At 59.5% G+C, this 19,084-nt stretch overlaps 1 protein-coding gene across 4 annotated transcripts in view; it reads right to left on the bottom strand.

Moving 5' to 3' along the window:
- The window catches only part of TNS1 (tensin 1), a 54,932-nt gene that overhangs the window by 8,865 nt on the left and 26,983 nt on the right, over nt 1-19,084 (bottom strand). For 2 of the 4 annotated variants that reach the window (XM_037397396.1, XM_037397394.1), the window contains 7 exons: nt 16,751-18,445; nt 10,203-10,381; nt 9,875-9,950; nt 7,372-7,464; nt 6,418-6,453; nt 2,812-2,986; nt 1,262-2,130 (listed from right to left, as the gene is read on the bottom strand). In XM_037397396.1, coding sequence (XP_037253293.1) covers nt 1,262-2,130; nt 2,812-2,986; nt 6,418-6,453; nt 7,372-7,464; nt 9,875-9,950; nt 10,203-10,381; nt 16,751-18,445 — 3,123 coding nt within the window. The remainder of the gene's footprint in view (nt 1-1,261; nt 2,131-2,811; nt 2,987-6,417; nt 6,454-7,371; nt 7,465-9,874; nt 9,951-10,202; nt 10,382-16,750; nt 18,446-19,084) is intronic. The other 2 variants (XM_037397395.1, XM_037397397.1) reach the window with 2 other exon arrangements.

Below are 19,084 nucleotides of genomic sequence, written 5' to 3' on the forward strand. Positions count from 1 at the left end.
TTCAGCCCCAGCACATTGCTTTAACCTCAACCCAATCCTCCATACCCAGGCAGGCTGATCATCACCTGGAGCTTAAGGGGCTGCTGGGCACCTGAAGCTAAATCCAAGCACAAGAGCCCTCAAAGGGCTGTGCATCGAATGAGCCTCTTGGCCACAGAGCCAGAAACAAAATGGGAACTCATCATTTAAAAGGGAGCTGGCTGGGTGAAATGAAAGCTGTTGGAGGAAAGAGAGATGTCCAGAGGGTGGTAGAGAAATCCTCTGACTTCAGAAGACCTTCACTGCTCTCCAGTATTTAAGATTTGGCTTGTCCACTGTAAAAATAAATTCCTTCCCTTACCTGTGCCCTGTGCAAAGGAACTGGGCAGGTTGACCTACCCTGGGAAAAGCTACGTACGCAGCCCCAGCCCGACCCTGCCTCGCTCAGTGCCTATCAGTAACATAGCCCTGATGGGACCCGGTCCTCTGGCCATGAAACTTGTCACTTCACTTGGGTAACATTTCCAACCACCTGCCTTCCAAAAACAACTGATCAAACAAGCCAGAGGGCTGGACAGCATCTCTGCTGGAGACATATTAACAATCCTTTGCAATCTGGTCACCTCTGGAGAGGCAGGGGTCTCACTAATTGTTATGTGTTTTATTTGCTCATGCTTCCCTGCTGGGAAGGGTCCCCAGCCACAGCGAGTCACAGGGCCAGGGCGGGCACCAGCATGCCCACAAAGGGCTGCCTGCTCGGCAGCAAAACCAGCCCAGCAGCCAGAGCCAGGAGCCACTGCGGCCCCACGGCTTTATTCCCCTGGTCCTATCAATCCAATCTTGGCGTCACCGAGGTGTCCAGTAACTGGAGCCAGTGAAGGCATTCCAGGCACAGTGGCACCCAGGGCACGGCACACCATTTGAAGTGAGGAGGCAGTGCCCCAGCAGGGTCCCAGCGGGGTAAAGCCTGCCAGGAATGGGGCCGGGAGGTCAGCACATCCCCACAGCAAAGAAAAGCCACCTCCGGGTGCTTTGATCTCCCTGTACACAACTCTGGGTGCTGTTTACGTCAGTGACGCCAGCTCGGTGCTTTTCCTGTTTGGATTTGCCAGAAAGTGGAGGAAATGGCCCAAGCCCCAGCGGTGCCGTCAGTTTGCAGATGGTGCAGGAGGGGTAAATCAGGACACGGCTGCAACCCCTTCCCCGCCGGCCAGCAAGGAGGAGGAAGGGAGAGTCCTGGGCACGGCAGGGGGATGCAGAGACCTCCAAGGGCATCCCTTACCTGGCATGGAGAACTTGGAGAAGTCTGGCAGCGTGTGGGAGAAGGTGACAGCACTCCCACTGCTGGGGCTGGACATGCCACTGGAGAGGGGGGAGGATGCCTTGCCATTGACGGTGGCGTAGTTGGGGAGGCTGTTGGAGCGGTCCCCGGCCGACATCCGCCGCTTCTCAGGCAGTGCAGGCTGTGGCGTGGGGCTGCCCTGGCGGTAGGCGGCCGAGTCCGGGGAAGAGGAGTGCGGCGTGCTCGTGCCAGGGTAGTACGCCGGCGAGACAGGGAAGGATGGCGTGGAAGGAGGCTGGTAACCAGAGGAGCTGCTCTGCCGAGACAGTGTTGGGCGCCTCTCCTCTGGGCTGGAGTAGCCATACAGGGGGCTGCCAGGGGGGACGGCTGCCGCAGCTTGATGCCTGGCCAGGCTGGGGCTCCCTGGTGGGGCCACCAGGTTGCCATGGGCCACTACAGTGTGTCTGCCCAGTCCAGGGCTGCCGGGAGTGCCGCTTACGCTGGGGTTGACGGCTCTTCGCCCGAAGCTGGGGCTGGATGGCGTGTTGGTAGCCACTGTCCGGTGCAGGGTGCGGGGGCTCCCTGGCAGGACATGGACCCCCACCACATTGACCTGTGCCTGCGGCCGAGCTTGGGGGTCTGGCTGGAGGCTGGCTCGGCCATCGGGATAGTCGGGGCTGGTATATGCTGAGCCCGGGACCCCACCTTGGACCATTGCAAAGGAAGATGGAGACGAGTTCTGGTAGCTGCTGTTAGCAGAGGGTGTCTGTGAGCTGACAGGTGACCGGCAAACAGGCTCAGCCAAGGCATGGGAAGGTGTAACTGTGCTGTGGGGGCTGCCCTCTGATGGGTAGCTGCGGAGGGAGGCCCTGAGGAGAGATGAGAAGGAGGATTCAGCTCCACTGCTCATTCCTGCTGCTGGCTAGCACCCTTCTGTGAGTGGCGCACAGGGAAACTGAGGCACAGCAGCAGCAAGCTGCTCAGCTTTCAGAGGCAATGGTGGGATGGGTCCTGCCAGCTGCATGAAAGCAACCAGAGGCAGCTTTAGTTCTACCATGCATCCTAATTCCCTCTCAAGGTACGATTTTCTGGGAGACAGAGCCTTTTACCAGCTCCTCTTGCAGCAAACCACCTGATGCGCTCCTCTCTGCCAGCCTTGCCAGGCTGGGATGGTGCAGGACACCTCACAGGCTGGCGTGGGACATGACACAGGGACAATGGCTCCATTGCACCACAGGGGACCAATGCTCAGCCTAACCCAGGGCTAGGGGTTAGCATTGACCCCATGCTTCCTCCCACCCCAGGGGGTTCCCTGTGAGGTTCCCTCTCCCTCTGGCAAGATGCTACTTAGGTGCAGTGACCACAAAGTGACCACCAGTGACTCAGCTTTGTGTTCTCAAGGTAGTGAGTGACATGGTTGGCCAGGACCCCCAAACCCTGTGTGGGGAGATGGGGGTCCTTGCAAAGGCAACTTCAATGTGGGAGCAAGCCTGTGCACCTGGCGCTGACCCCAGCCGCACCAGCCCCTGGGACCTGCACCACTGCCTTACCCGTCCACACTGTGAATGGGGCTGCTGGTGGAGACAGGGCTGGGGGTAGTGAAGGAGTTGGTGAAGGTGCCATTCCTGGCAGGCACCTCCAGGCCCGCAGGCTGGGTGGTGGGCAGGCTCCCTCCCCTGCCTGTCGTGGCCGTGCGTGCCACCGACTCGACGTAGCTCCTGGGCTCTGTGGCAAAAAAAAAGGGGAAAACGGATGAGCCTGCCGCTTGCATGGGAAGGAGGTATCCCTGTTTCAGCCAGTGAAGATGTTTGAGCTCAGCTTCTCCAGTGGCACATTCCTACCCTGTCCCTCTTTCCCCAGGGCTTGTGCAAAAGCATCTCTGGCTCATCTGGGCCTTTAGATTACTCCAAGAGATGCTGCAGACCCCAGCCAGTGCACAGGCAGGGGGCCATGCTCACCCCTTTCCCTGAGGGGGCCACAGCACATGGGACCACAGTCCCTTTGCACACCATAGCCCCTCCGCCCTGCTCTGAGTCAGCGTCCCTCCCCACCCAGGATGCCAAATAGCACATGTCGTGCTCCCTGCTCATCCTCAGCCCCTAAAAATAGAGCCAGTGACTGTCCAGCCTGTGCTGACTCACACGGGACTGATGACGATGCCCTGTGGTCCCTGCCCTGTGTGGCCCACCTATGCCAGCCATCTCCAGCAGCAGACCAGAGAGCAGCTCCAACTATTTCCACTGCAGCATCCAACACTCTCACTCCCAGCCCGCCTTGAAACCAGAGCCCGTGAGCACGACCAAGAAAAGCAATTTTCCTTTGGAGCCACCAAGCAGTCCTGTGCCAGAAGCAGCGGGCTGGGCTGGCCATTACCAGCCACGGCAGCTGCCAGACCCAGCCCTTCCTCCTCCCTTTCCACCCTGCCTCCTGCTCCATCCAGACTGGTCCCCATCCCTACAATAGCCCCCACAGCCCCCAGGCCCCCCACCAAAAGCTGTGCTGGAGGGAGGGGCTGCAGCTTCAGTCCCACCCCTCTGTGCCCCTGCAGCCATTACACCTCAGCTGGCATGTGCCACCAACTGACTCCATGCTGGGGCACAGCGCCCTAAGTGACACCCACCAGCATCAAACACTATGGGCTGGGCACCCTTGCAGGTCCCTGGCTCCATGCTGGCCATGCCTGAGGCAGCTCCGCAGCAGTAATTAGCATGGCAAACATTATCATTATTATTATTATTATTAGTCATAACAGCCAGGCTCCAGCTAAGGCTGCCAGCAACCCAGCCTGCTCACAGCCAGCAATGCCGATGCACAGCTCCATGTTCAGTGTCGGACCAGGGAGTTGCAAGGAAAAAGACTGTCACAGGTCCCCCTCCTTCCCCCACAGCATCTCTGTGCCCCATCCGCCTGCACACAGGGAAGGAGGAGTTCATCCCTTGGGCTGATCTCCCTGCCCAGCCCTGCCCAACCATCCTAGGGAAGATATGAGCCAAAACCAGACCAAGGACCTTAACACGGGCTGGGTACCAGCATCCAAGGCAGGACACATGACAGGGTCGAGGCACTGCCCAGAAGGACACCCAGGGCAGCTGTGAGAAACTCATCGCCACTTAGGTAATTAAATTAATTTCACAGCTACTCAGTTTCCCCCCAGCTCCCCACTCCAGACTAAAATTAGCCAGACTGTACATATGAGTCAGCCTGCAAGAGGTTAAGACCAAAGGGCTGCAAAAATGCCAGCCCCTCCTGCAAAGGTGGGGGCTGAATGGAGGCAGGCTTGGGGAGGGGGGACAGCACACATGTGCCACAGTGAGGTGTGTCACCATGGGCATGAGTTCAAGTCGTTTGGTTCAATATGGGGGAAAAAAAGAAGAAAAAAAAGGTGGGAGTTTCAGACGGGATTTTTTTAGGTTGAAAAATCTGATCTTGCCTCCTGTTTTTTTCTTGGAAGAGGCTCCAGAGATGGGAAGATGGTGGGAGAATAGAGAGGCTGTGAGTCACCAGGGAGGTGGAAAGTCATTTGAGAATCCCAAATCCAAGCAGGACTGCACTCCAGCCAGAAATCCCCAGCACTGCAACTGTGCCTGTTTTAAAGCCTCCTCGGAGGTGGCAGGCAGGACCTGAGCTCCTGGGCTGCTAGAGCATCCCTTAGCCCCAGGCACAGTCCGGCCACACAGGCGGGGATCTGCTGAGCAGAGCCTGGAGGGCAGGGATCCTTGTGGGGTGTGCAGCTGAGTGCAGAGGGTGCTAAGCCAAAGTTTTGTTTAGCCAAAACACCAGTCCCTTCTTAGGACTACAGGTTCAAACCCCCAGAAACCTTCAGGTTATCAGAGAGGAGGAAGAAGAAGGGCAAGAGGCTGGCGGTGGCCAATCTGCCTTGCCAGCGTGGGGTCACTGGACATCCTTGCTCCGAGTCAGCCATAACACAAGTGGCCTGAACACCACAGGAACAGACAAGCAGCGCAGCTTGAGCTCCTGAGGGTTTGGTGGGAAAGAGAGGAGAGGTGACGTTCACATCTTTGTAGAGTTAAAGCTGGACAGAAATGGTAAAGCTGGGGGGTGGGGGGAACAGGGACTTAAGAGGGAAAAAACTGGTTTTATCCCAGCTTTTCTTCCTTTAATGTATCCAAGAAGCCATCGCTGAAAAATCAGCTCTGGAAGCAGAACGTTTTCTTCAAGCACTTTCTCCAAGATCACACAATGTTCAGGTTTGGGTTATGTACATTTTGAGGAACTCACAGAGGGAAATTCTGACAGCTCTCAGCACCACGGGAAGAATCACAAACTTGCCAAGAAGAGATACCCTTTCTCCAAAACCCATCCTGAACACAATTCCCCATCCTGGCCCCGAGGGCCCAAAGTTTCATTAAAGAAAACAAAACCACCCAACCACTGTTAGATAGCAGGTGGCACTCCAGGGAACCACAGCCACTCCTGAAGCCTCTGTCCCCCCAGGAGACATGCCACCCCAGAGCCTGCAGTGCCTCCTCCATCAGCACAGCCACTCCTGAGCTGACATCCCAGCTCAGCCCCATCCTTGGCATCCCCAAAGAGGTGCAGCACAGGGACAGAAGACGGGGGCGGAATCTGAGCAGACTCCCAGCCAGCAGAAGATGCACACCGGCTGCCGGCGCTGTGCTGCTGCCCAGCCAGCTGAGCCAGCAGCCCACTGGTGGCCTCTGCGCCTGCTGACCTTTTGTGCTGCACTTTGGTTTATTTTTGCTCCAAACAGCAGTGGCAAAGCCAGATCAGGAAGGCAGGAGCCCCAAACCGGGACTGCTTCTCCCAGCTCCCCCCACAAGGCTCATACAAGGCTTGCCACAGCATGCCAGCATCCCCAGCACCCTCTGGCATGGGTGACACACTGGCATGGGTCAGCACACACTGACAAAGAGCTCTCAGCCCCTATGGATGACTGATACCCAACGTTGACAGACCTCCAGGTCCAATTTGGACATCAGGGAATCCAACACAACACAAGGCACAATGCTCCCTTCCTCGAAAGGGAGCAGGATGGGCAAGACTCAGGCTCCTACATCCCTGAGGGACAGTGCGAGGGAAGGCTGCTGGCACAGACAGTTGGAGCCTGCTCTGAGCAACAGTTCCGACAGCGGGGATGAGCAGGGAGGAGACAGAGAAAGAAAAGCCTTTCTTACCTTCTTCAGAGTCACCACCCGCCTCCCCTTCTAGCTCTGAGAGATGAAGGAGCAGGGGAGCAATGGGAGCAGGAAGAGGAGGAAGAAGGGAGGTGCGAGACAGAAAGAAAAAGAAATCAGAGTTAAGCAGCTTTGCCTTGCTCAGGGAGGGACACACAGAGCACAAAGCAGAACGCCACACCTCCCCGACACTGTGCCCCAAACGGGACACCCAGCCTCAGACACCCCCAGGGTCCACCAGGGTATTCCAGAGATGATGTCTAAAACCCAGGAGGCTGGTTGCAGGTGGGGAAGAGGGAACAGCCCAGCAGGGAGCCACCACAAAGTATTGCTCCGAAAAGCCCAGCAAGGGCAAAAAAAGCATCAGTTCTCCCTTGGGGTCAGAACGAGAAGGGTCTCGCTGGGTAGGCTCAGCCAGGCCATGCCCCCCAGGCTCAGCCAGGTTTTGGGGAGGTTGCACTCAGCCCTGAGATGGCCCAGGAAGGGGCCCTGGGTGCTGGGGAGCAGTGAGGTCTGGCTTGGCAGACTGCTCTGGGGTGCATCCCCAGGACAGCAGGGCGTTTGCACCCAAGGACCACTCTCCAGGATAGAGAGGGCTCTGGATACTGTTCTGGCTGACAGGCTCGACTCCCAGAGAGCAAACCCTTTCCAGCTGTGCTGGGGAGAAGGGACGGAGGGAGGGAAAAACACAGCGCTGGCCAGGAGGCAGGACCGTGGGGTTTTCCAGCCTCCACCACTGAAGACCCTGCTGGGCTGAGGCCCCCCCAGAGCCGTACCACATCCCCCCATCCTCACACAGTCCCAGAGTCCCCACAAGAGGTGACAAGGACCCCAAGGCCACCTGGGCCCAAAAGGGATGCAGAAGTACCTTTCCCAGCCAGGGGGCCCTTCCAAGGGTATCCCCACAGATGCCTCCACACACAAACCGCCCGCAGCCCCAGTGCCCACACTCACCTCCCACCGGATGCAGCAGGATCTCAGCCGGGTTGTGGGGTTTCAGCCCCAGTGCTGAGAGTGGGGTCTTGGCCAGGCCGGGGGGAGAACGCACTGTCAGAACAGGGCACACAAGCATTAGTGGAGGGGTTGGAGGTAAAACTTCAGAAAGGCTGTAACTGCCCAGGGGTTCAGAGCCCCCTGACCCACCCCACCCACCCGCTGCAATGGCAGGCTGCTGGGAAGAGAAGATGCCACGGATGAAGCAGCACCTCAGGGAAGGGCCCCAATCCTCCTCTCCATTTTGGGAGAGGGCACAGGGCAGGAGGCACCTGAAAACAAGCAGCCTGCCCCATCGTGGGGCTGGCAGGACGGAAAAAGGGGGCAACTCCCACCAGGGCAGTCCCAGACCCCATCTCCAAGCGCTGTCTCTGTAAGCAAATGGTCCCACCATACAGGCATGAAGCCTCTTTCATTGCCCCTGTGCGAGCTGCCATCCCCCCAACACAGCTCTCCCAAACCTCAACCCCCCTCTGCTGATGCCCACGTCTGGCTGAGCTGGGACCAGGCTGTCCCGGAGCAGTCATCATCCCCATGAAAAGGACAGCAGGACTGCCAAAACCCTCCCACCCTCTAGACCAGCTTGATGGGTGGGTGAGGATGTTCACACAGAGCATGTTCCCCCAGGGGTGGAAATGCACACATGAGGTCTGTACCCCTGTGCCCATACGTACATACCAGGAGAAGCTGCATATGTACATATGGCTATGGTATGGATGCACCAGCAGTGTGGGGTGGCAGGGTTTTATGGGGCAGGGCAGACCTCCCTGAGCTGAATGTGCCTCCTCTTCCCTCCTGCCCCCTGGGTTTGGCCCATTTCCCCAGTGCTGCATTTTCCCACACCAGGGGGGACCTCCTGGCCTCATCTCCAGCAGGAGGGCCCGGAGGGCACATTCCTCCAGCAGCATCTGAATGTCCCTGACGGTCAGTGCAGGCACGGGCCCACAGCGAGGCCGGGAGGCGGCGGGTGGTGGGAGCTCCAGAGGAAAGCCAGACCTTTGCCCTGATGCCGGGTCCCCCGGCAGCCTGGGGCTGCAGCAGCCAAGCAGCGAGTCCCTGGGAAACCAAGACGGCAGCGCCTTCCCCAGCGGGTGTCCAATTTCCCCAAATCTTGTCAGCCACAAGCCGCAATGTCAGCTCGCACCTCCGCTGGCTGACAAGCAGCAGGGTAGGGTCCCTCCCTGGCCTGGGAATTCCCCCGGGACCAACCTCTCCCCGTGGAGAGGAACTGCTCCCGTATCCCCCGGGGGTCACTTTGGCGAAGCCTGCAAGCTGCAGCTTCAAACTTCCCAGGCCTCCCGGGCTGGCGTGTGACAAAAAGCATTGCCTCCGGGCCACGTCCCCAGTCAGGCTGTTCCCGTCACCTCTTCGAGTGACTCATCCCGCAAAACGAGCCACTGTCCCACAGCCAGGGAGCTGCTGCCTCTGGAACAAGCTCTCCAGTGCCCCAGAACAACAGGGCCATTCCCAAGCTGCCAAGTGCCCTGGGGATGCTCCCACACTCCAGTCACTGCATCCCACGAGATGGGGCTCAAACATCAGTGGGTTGCAGGGGAGAAACAGCAACGGTGCAGGAGAAAACAGTCTCGAGCCCCATCGGCTGAGCTATGGGGGGCAGGACGTGGCATCAGAGGGGGCTGGGCCCAGCCTGAGCATCCCCAGCCCTAAAGCATCCATCAGCCTTGATCCCTCAAAAATGTTTTGGAGGAGGTAGGGGGCTGCTGTCGTTTTGATCGGTTTCCCAGTTGACCAGCTGCTCCGTTGCACTGGTCCAGCCTGAGTCATGCTGTGCCGACGTGAGGCTGCTCATCAGGTTCATCGCTCGAGCCAGCCACACACCAGTCCACACAAACCCACTGTGACTGCGCAGTCAGGGTTAGTCAGAAAGGAGGCATGCTGCACTGGAGGAGCCGAGACAAGCTGCATGCAAACGGCTGGCATCTCCCAGCCATTTCCCCCTCCTGCCCTGGAAACAGTGAGAAGTGGTATGGTGTGTGAGAGTCTGCTCTGAGTCCCCTCCTATTCTTCAGTCCCTCCTGCCTTCCCTCCACTCGCTTGCTACTGCAGTCTTGCTGCCCTTCTTGCCATGCTGGTAGGAAAGATGGGGAGATGCAGAACCAGAACAGAGTGAAAGGATGCTGTCTTTCGGACCCTGCTTCTCTCTTTATCCTGCCTTGGGATCCCATGCAAGAAACACCCAGTAAGGGCGAGAAAAAGCCAACAGGAGGGTGCTGAGCATGGGATGCTGGTGGCAGTGCAAAGCGGCGAGATGTGGAGGAAAGGAGGATGGAGAGAAAGAGTGATTAACATGGCAGTGGGTGTCTGGAGACCAGAGCTGTCTGACCCTTGACAAATTTCTGGCCTACCAAGCCCCTCCGCCTCCCGGAGCCGCAGCACTTACAGGGACTGGAGTAAGGGGGTTGTGGTGAGACGGGGAAGGCTGGGGTGGGGGGAGAAATCTCACCGCCGCTGGAGGGTGGGCTGGTGGGGGAGGCACCCTCCATCTCTTCAAAGGCTTCTTTGTAGCTGTGGAGGTGAGGCTGGGGAGGACAGGAGAAAGGGTCAGTCCCATCCTTATGATGGGCACAAACCTCCAGCATACCCCAAGGAAGGAGCAGAGGGGGCAAAGGGAAGGTTTTCACCTCCTCCCTGCTAACCACCACCACAGAGAGCATCATTGACCCCCAGCCCTCCAGGGTGCTGCAGATGCCAACCAAGCCTTCTCCCTCCCCAGAGGTGTCTACCCCCTATCAGCCACCTACCCACGCAAGCACCCCCCGATCCCAGCACACCTCTTTGGGCCTCCCTCCAGGGTTGGCCGCAATGGTGCTGACCACCTCGGGCGAGAGGATGGTGGGGCTGCGGGGTGAACTAGGCTCCGGCGAGCTCTTCTCATAGTGGCTGTTGCTGGGGGTCCGCTTGCGGGCAGGCACAGCGCTCTCCTCTGGGGGCTTCTCCCGGGACTGCACCCCTGTGGGGCAAGCACAGGGTGGGAGGCGGGTGAGGAGCTGCTGGCCAAGATGAGGACCAGCAGGAGATGCTCTGGGCTGATCTGAGAGGTGTCCCCAGGGCCATGTGCCATGGAGGGAGCTCTGCCCAGCCGAGATGGCAGCTTCAGCACTCACCTGCATCTAACCCCTGGACCAGCATCAACAGTTTTGAGCTGAGGCAGATACACCCTACAGCAGTGGCCTGGGGACAAGCAATAAAGCAATGCAGAGTTGTGGCTACTGGCTGGATTGCTGCACCAGCCCTCCCAAGCATCACGAGACTTGGGCTCAGGGACGACAACCCCCAGCAGTGGGTGCAAGGGGCATGAGCATCCTCTGAGCAGCCCAGCCAGCACAGCCCTGCAGAGCTCCAAGGATCTGGACCTCCCAACAGCATCACGGTGGGAAAAGGCCAAATCCCCAGCACCAGGGCAGCTGCATCCCTGCTCCCACAGCCAGATGTGGCTTCAACCACAGTGGCAGAAAAAGCCTGGTTTTTTGAATCCCCAAGGCAGAGGGAGCATCAGGTCCAAAGGAAGGACTCCAACAGAGGGATGGTGCAGGGAACCCCAACAAACCACTGCTGATCTCCTACTCCCAGCACAAAGCCTTCCTAAAACGGGTGACTGGCATCTCCTCTCCATCTCCCCCCAAACCTCCTTTCCAGACCCCAGAACCATGAGCCACCAGTGACTACAGCCTGGGGAGAAGGAGCAAGCAAGTCACTGTGGGAGAATGTGTTTCTCCAGGCTGTCGGGGTCTGGTAGATCCCACTGCGATCCCTACAGGCTGCGATAAAGCCCAGAAACAGGGACAAAGCCAGCACAGGGCAAGTGGTCATGAGGCGCTGGGATGAGAGGTGTGACCCCAACTCTCCCAGCACCCAAACACACTCTCCACTCCAACTTGCCTGATGAAGAGGTTAATTAGGGCTCACAGATGATAGTGCCAGGTTCAGTGCAGGGCAACTGCACAGAGCACCACTGGCGCCGCTCGGAGCCCTGCAGGAATCCCATTCTTCCCAGGGACCCACACGGCAGTGGGGTGACCTCTGCTCTCAGACCCACTACTAGCACAGGTGACAGGACCACCCCCTCCACCTTTCCCACAGAGGCAGGGAGCACTCTCGCTCCCCTTGGCCAGCACGCTGGGGGGGGTGGTAGAAGAGGGGAGTGGGGGGGTGGGGGGGAAGAGGCCAGCATCACGCTCCAGGAAATGCACTTTTCAAACACCAACTCCTTTCCCACGGGCTGGCGGAGGAAAACCAGCCATCAGCTGCTTCCCCTCACTCCCTGGGGCTCCACGCGGGACCCACGCCTCACGCCCGCTGACCTCCCCTCTTCACCGCCCTGGCACCCACACCAGAGCTTCCCCGGCCCTGGCCCCGGGAGAGGGCTGGGAGCACGGGAGGGAGGGAGGTGGCCGGGGTGCATTTCTAAATAATCAGCCCAGTGAATGGCAACAACAATAAAATCGCAGCTCAGGGGGAGAGGCGGCCAGGCTGCAAGGCAGGGGACATGAGCCAACGGGGCCGGCTCCAGCCGCGGAGGCGGCCTGGAAAATTCCACTAAGAGCAGCTTTGAAACCCAACTCCCGATCCCTTCTGCAGGTGCTCGCCGGCGCGGGGGACAGCCATGAAAAAGGCCTGTGGAGGAGCGGGAGGGAGGAGAGGGTCCCTAGGAAGCTACCCTGCAGGCATGGGCAGCATCGCATAGAGCCACCCTGTATCTTCTGCCCTGCTCTTCACTTGAAGGGAATGAAGCCCTGAGTTGTGAGCCCAGGGAGAAACAAATTTTGGGGGAAAAACAAAGTAAAATCTTATATTTTCTGTTTGTCTTTCCACCTTGTGTGCCATGGGGTGTCCTGCACGCTGTAGGAGCATTACCAGGAGCATCCCTTGGCCCATCCCAAAGTGAGCTGCACCAACCAAGCACTGCAAAGAGGCAGGGACTGGCTCCTTGAGTCATGCATGCCTGCCTTGCTTTGTTTTCCATTTGGGAAGCACAAACAGCAGCTCGCTAGGACCCTGCTGTCAGTGCACATCCCACATTTGCAGCGTGGGACTCCCTGCATGTCACCCAGCTGCAGGGTGCTGGATCTGGCCCATTGGGACACCCAGGAGCTCACTGGGCTTTGGCTGCTCCACCCCCCAGACATGGAGAGCAGCCGGGGCCATGGGGAGGGGAGGGAGGAGAAGGGAAAAAAGGGACTCATTGTTAGGGAGCAAAGAGTGGGAAACTTCACAGGCTGCCCAGAGCAAAGCCTGGAGGAAACCCAGGCTCTGAGCACGGCTCCCCCAACCCCCTGGGTGATTTATGGGCTGGAAACTACACTTGAAAAACAAACTCTCCTTTCCCCAGCTCGCTGTGCCCCCTTGGCAGACATACAGCCTCCCTTAGCCACAGTACTTCCACCGGCCCCCCAAGGGATGCCCAGCTCAGCTGCAGGAGGGAGGGAGTCCCAACCACAGGGAGGGAACAGCAGCCTGCACCCCGCTCCCCACCCCAGCCTCCACCACCTCTGGCACTACTACCCTTTCTATTGCCCATTTAACTCCCTAACCTGACAGCAACTCTCCCCCAGCAAGGTCCTGCCCTTGGACTCAGCACAGCTCTAGGACTGGGGAAAGGCAGGAGCACAACAGCCAGGCAAGGAGGAAACAGGAGGGATTTAAACCCAGGTGGTTTTGCGGCTGGGAAGCTGGGTTTTGGGGCCAAATCAGGAGGCAGTGCTTTTTGGGCATGAGATGTTGGAGCTACTGCCAGACAGGAGCTGGGCAACACCCCCAAGGTGAGAAGGCAAAGCAGCATCCTATGGCCCTTGGGATGTGGCACCCAGCAGTTAAAGCCAGACTGGGATACACAACGCCCAGAGAAAAGAGAGATGCAAACTTGCTCCCTGATTGCACAAGGAACAGCAGCAGATGTTGCCATGTACCGCTCTCCACCAGAGCCCAACTCACCCTGTCCCACCAGGCACAGACACATCTACTGCTCCCCACCTCCCAGCCTGATCACTGCAAACGGGCATGACAAAATACCTTACTCTGTGCTGAGGAATGGGAGGGTTCAAACCTCTTCGGTCCTCCTGGGGAGAAACCCGAGGTGCCAGCAGAGAGAGAAAGGTCATCCAGAAAGCTGGTGACTCCCCAGCCCACTCTTTCTTCCCAGCCCCTCTCCATACCCTTCCTCCTGCTCACCCCAGGACAAGTGGGTGCAAACCAAGCACCAAGTAGGTCCCCAGCACCTGTCACCCAGGGCAGACTCACCTCCAGGGAGCACAAGTCACATCGCCTAAACCCCAGCCTCAGCAACTCACATTCTGTGGCTGCAAACAGACCCACGGGGAACCCCTGGCTGAAGCAGGTGAGACCCTGCTGGGCCAGGAACTGGCTGAACCTGGGATCTGTGGAGCTGCACCCCAGCCCTTGTCTCCCCGAGGAGTGAGCCACATCCAGGACAAAGCTCAGAGGGGCTGGTGTAAGCACCTAGGCCAGCAGTGAAACCCCACCAGAGAGCAGTGCCAGGCTTGGATGAGATGCAAAACCAAGTGTGGACAGGGGAGTCTGTACCCAGGGCCAGGGGCTCCTCCATGACCAGAGGAGGTCAAGGTGGGCCCTGAGCATTACTCTGCTGAGAAAGGGGATCAGTTCTGCATGGGGAGGGTCTCCCAAGCCTCCCTCCATCCCACATCCATGCAACACACAGAGCACTCAGCATGCAAGGATAGGGGAGGAAGAAGGGAGGGGTGGAAGGAGGGAGGAGAGAGAAGGGAAAAGGAAGAAAGGATGTGATGGAGGAATGGACAAGAGGGAAGAAGGATGGATGGGGAAGGCTGGAGGACAAGAAAGGAGGGAGGTGGAATGAACAAACCGGAGGAGAAGGACCGTTGCTGGTTCAGAGAAGGACGGGGGGCTTTGGTGCTCTTGTTGAGGTCCCTGAGCTTGGCGTTGTACTCTGCCAGCGTACCAGGACAGGGAGCGCAAGGAGGGGGGAAAGTCACACGGGACAGACACGGTTCCCCATGGGGAAAGGAAGGGGCAGACAGGACAAGTGTCACAAGATACAATAGGGAGAGAGAGAGAGAAAACAAGAGAAAATATTAGTTGGGCTCCAACAGATGAGCCTGGGGTCACCTGGGGGGTCCGAGGGAGCTCAGACCCTGCTTGGAGCTGCTTCCCCATCACCCAAATTGCCTGTCTTCAGGCACCACTTAAACCCATATGGGAAATCAGTGGTGGCTCCCAGCCACACATGGCCTTGTGCAACGCCACAAACGTCCCATCACTATCACCTTGGGAATGGCCCTGTGCAGATCCCTTCCATCAGGGGATGCCCAGGGCTGGGACAAGAAGGGATGACCCCAGACACCTCACTGGGAGATGAAGGGGACTTGAAGGATGGCAGGACCGGCTCCTCTCTGCAGGGAGGTGCTAGGGATGCCAGTGCTGCCCTGTTCCATCTCTTTCCCTCCATCACCAGTGGGAAGTGGGAACAGAAGCACTCCCCTGCAGGCCATGGAGGAGGTGTGAGATGCTCCTCGTTGCTCTGCTGGAACACGCAGGCAATTTATAGCAGCAGGGAATGTAAACAAACCCATCCGTGCCCCACCATCCCCATCGGCTGTCCCCTCCCAGCACTGGCTTCAGGACACCTTGTTCCCGCCGGAGGTCAGGCTGCCCACCAGCACTGTCCCTGCCTCAGCATAGACGGCCCAGCTCCAGCAGGGACAGGTGGCCACAGGCTTGGGACGACCCCAGGACGCCTCTCCCCCCCCAGGAAGCCCAGTGGCTGCAGGGGGATGAGAGTGACCCCAGCCCAGCCTTGAGAACCTGATCCCAGGGTTGGGGGGGACGGATTTTTCGGTAGGCACCATCAAACATTCATTTCCTACCCACTCCAAAAACTGTTCCTCCTCTCCTGAGGACTCTGCTCTTTTCCACCCTATATTTTCCCCTCCATGTTTTTGGGGAGGCATCTGCTCCTTATAATATTCAGTCCAGACATACAGCATGGTTTGGGCATCTGTGTGCCAAGCCCTGGGACCCTCTGTGGATCTGGCCTGCACCACCGAGGTCAGGTTCAGATAGATGCAAAGTTCCCCCAACACCTCTGCAACCCCCTCTGTCCCTCTCCCTGCTGCTGGCACCCTTCTTGCCCCCAACCTCCCTTGGTGCCGCAGTGACTCAGCCCCCGTGACTGGGAGGTTGGTGCTGTTGGATTTTTCCAGCCAGGCCTTTTCCCCCTCCCTCTAATGCCAGGCGAGTTTCTGGACTGAGCGCAGAGCTGGAAGGGACGGAGCTGCCAAGCCCCAGCATCACAAGCTGGCCCCCAGCCCAGCCGCAACCCCAAACCCTTCCCAAATGTCACTCCGCAACTCAACAACTGCAGCTGAAGCAGCAGGGAGGGAGGGCACTGAGCTGCCACAAGGCCATGGCACCTTCCTCCTGGGAGGCTGGGTCCCTCTGCATCCCCAAAGCCCCCAAGCCGGAGCTACAGGAGGGCAGGGAACTGGAGGACACAGTTTCCCCTCTGTGGCACAGAACAAATGCCTTCATCCAGCCATGGCACCAACATCCAGTGCTGCGCCCAGCCAAGCACTGCACCAAACCCTGTTGGCAGGGCTGGGAAATGCCTTCCCAGCCCCGACCGCTGCCCCGAGGCCAGGGCCAGCTTCAGACAACCCCAGGCCAAACTGGCTGGGCAGAAATGCTGCTGCCAGCCTGCAGCCTGTCCCCTACTCCAGCAGCACCCCAGCTGCCTGGGGAGGAGGTCTGAGCACCAGACCCAGCACTCCCAGGGGGTAAGCAGGGCCTGAAATGAGGGAGCAGCCCAGCTACATTAAACACAAGGCAAATGCTCTGCTGGGACCTTATACCAGAGCACACTCCAGGCAGGGACAGCATCTTGTCTAAAGTGGGGTCCAGGCAGGACACCTCAGCCAGAGATGAAAACACCTTCCCAAACATGGCCATATTCTCCCCAAAGGGCAGAAATTCCTCCAGGATCCAGTGAGCGGCCCTGCTGCAGGTGACAGACCAGCCTCATATCCCAAAGGGGTGAGGATGGGGGCGGGGGCCAACCCCCTCGGCCACCCCTTCTCCCCACCTCTGGGTGATGCTGACGGTCTCAGATGGCAAAGACGGTCTCAGCAAAGGAGAGTGGCACAGGCTGCCCCCCTGCCCGGTGTGCCCCCACGGCGGGTGGCTCAGTCCCAAACCCAGATCCAGCACGGATGAGTAGTCGCTGCATCTCCCGTCCCCGGCTCCACCATGCATACCAACCCCGCAGGCTCCGGCTTCTTGGGACATGTGGTCCCCCCCGTCCCCCCGAGGAATCAAAGCATCCTACCTGCCACCCTGTGGGCCACCAGGCCCTCCAGATTCAAGGGCTCTTCTGCTGACCTCGACAGGTCTTCATAGCTCTCTGGTCCCTTGAAGGGCGTCTGGGTTTGTGCTGGGACGGTGGGGGAAGGTGGGGAGGAGACAAGGAGCTGCTGAGACCCGACGGGGCTGTAGGAAGTGCTGAGTGGGAGGATGCCCATCGGTGTTCCAGGTGAGGCATGGCTGTAGCTCCTCGGCTCCGGCACTGGTGCTGGCTGGTAGCTGTACGGCGAATACGTTTCCTGGTACTCATGCACCCCGTAGTCTGGCTCTCCAGGAGAATAGCCTTTGCCCCCGGGCTCAGAGACCACGGGGCTCACAGAGGTGCTGAATGACCTTGGCTGGGCCACCTGCGGAGCTGGCCGGCTGTAGATGCCAGCAATGGGCTGGGCCGAGAGGGAGGAGAGCAGGGGTCCCACCGGCTTGTCCTGGCGGGAGGTGGCAGGCACACTCTGTGACTTGTGGACGGCAGGCGCGAGGTCCAGCATGAGGACATCGAGGGCTTCAATGGACTGCTCGATCTCCCGGCGGGAGGGTGCCCGGGGAAATTCAGGCATGCTGTGGCTGTGTGGGGGCACCGGCTGCAGTGGGCTGGGCTGGGGGCTGCAGCTGGAGACACTGGGGCTGTGGCTCTCCACACTGCCCTCCTGCAGCCGGGAAGGCGGCCGGCTCCCTCCTTGCTGCTGCCAGGAATTCAAGCCCCTTTGCACAGCCTCCCGGCTGCTGGTGCTGCGAGCCGGGGCCTGGGGCAGTGCCGGGGTCGCATCGTACTTGGCCGTGTCCACCGCTGGGAAAGACCGGGAGCGGTAGGTGCCAGGGGGGTCATAGCCATACAGGTAGGGCTGGGAGCCAGGCAGTGGCTGGGGCTGGAGCCAGCCCAAGGTGTGGGATCCCGGCGGGCGCTGCGGGTAACCAGCCAGGTGCTCCTGAGCAGATGCTGAGGGCCGCAAGGGAGGCAGCGGGTCACGGACGTGGTGGCCCATCAGGGCGTTCTGGTTGTTGTAGGGGTAGCCACCGTTGGAGAGTGGCTCACCGTCGTACAGCCCCTCCTTCGGCAGCTTCTCAGCCCCATTGCAGCTCGAGGGGCCATTGGGCAGGGAGGAGAGACTGCCCACCCGGGGTGCCTCCTGGTAGCCGGCCTCGCTGGCAGTGGTGCCATCCAAGGAGGAGAGTGTGCCCAGGCTGCCCACACTGTGCTCATCCTGGTTGGGCAGCTCGTCGTCCAAGATATCTGTCTCCCGCTCAGCCACCAGCACCGCGGCATTCCCATTGACGTGCACCTGAGCTGGCACCACGTGGCGGCCCAGCATGGTGGGCAGGCGCGCCGGTACAGAGCTGGGCACGTGGTTGTGCATGGGTGGTGCGCTCTCCAAGCCAAAGCCAACAAGCAGACGATCCAGCTCCCGCTTCTCCTCGGGGCTCAGCACCGCCTGGCCACCAGGCGCCCTGGGCACCCCCGGCTCATCGGTCCGGTCGGTCTTGGTGGAGGCAGTGGAGTTGCCTGAGTCGCTGCTCACCGAGAGCGTGTGCTCAACGTGGTTGGGCGCTGCTGAGAGGGGGAGGCGGGTGGCGTTGACAGCACCAGTGCTGCCGTGGAGGGAGTCTTTCTTCTTCACTTTAGCGTAGAGGCTCCCGTCCAGGGGCCCTTGTGTGTGCCCAACCTCTGCAAGGGGAGAAACGAACACGAGACCCCAGATCAATTGCTGGCTTTCTGCATGGAGCTAATGGGTCCCATTAGCCGGTGGTTTCGATCTCTTCCATGCCGCCGGAATGCTTAACAACCAGCATCACTGTCTCCTCAGCACCCTCCGCAATCCCACGGGCGCCACCATGCAGAGACACCGGAGCCAGACCCCCCCATCCCCATGCACCTACGGCCTCCCGCCCTGCATGCTGTCCGGCCCTGCCCTGCAAGCACCGCCTGCTCCACTGGGATTCACCAAATATCCCCACCCTGGTTCTAGGCATCCTTCCTGGCAACTCCCCTCCACGGCAGGCAAGGGCTGGGGCTGCCCACACAGTCAGCCATCATTGCTCCACAGGGCTCACCCGACCTCAAAGGGCCACATAGCACCAGGGAGGCGAACAAGGAGGTGGGGGAGATGCACCACAGCCCGTAGGAGGATGGGCTGAGGCAGTAAGGATCTGGCCTTGTAGCTCTGTGTATCTCCAGCTGGATGAATGTACTCAGCCCACGGGTGAAGGACAGATGAACCACGGACCCATCTTCCCTCTCTCTGCCCTCTCTCCCTCCCAGATGATGCAAAGACCCAGCCAGCTGCCCATCCCTGACATTTTCTTC

This window comes from Falco rusticolus, chromosome 8 (genome assembly GCF_015220075.1).
Source record: "Falco rusticolus isolate bFalRus1 chromosome 8, bFalRus1.pri, whole genome shotgun sequence".
Classification (NCBI taxonomy): Eukaryota; Metazoa; Chordata; class Aves; order Falconiformes; family Falconidae; genus Falco; species Falco rusticolus.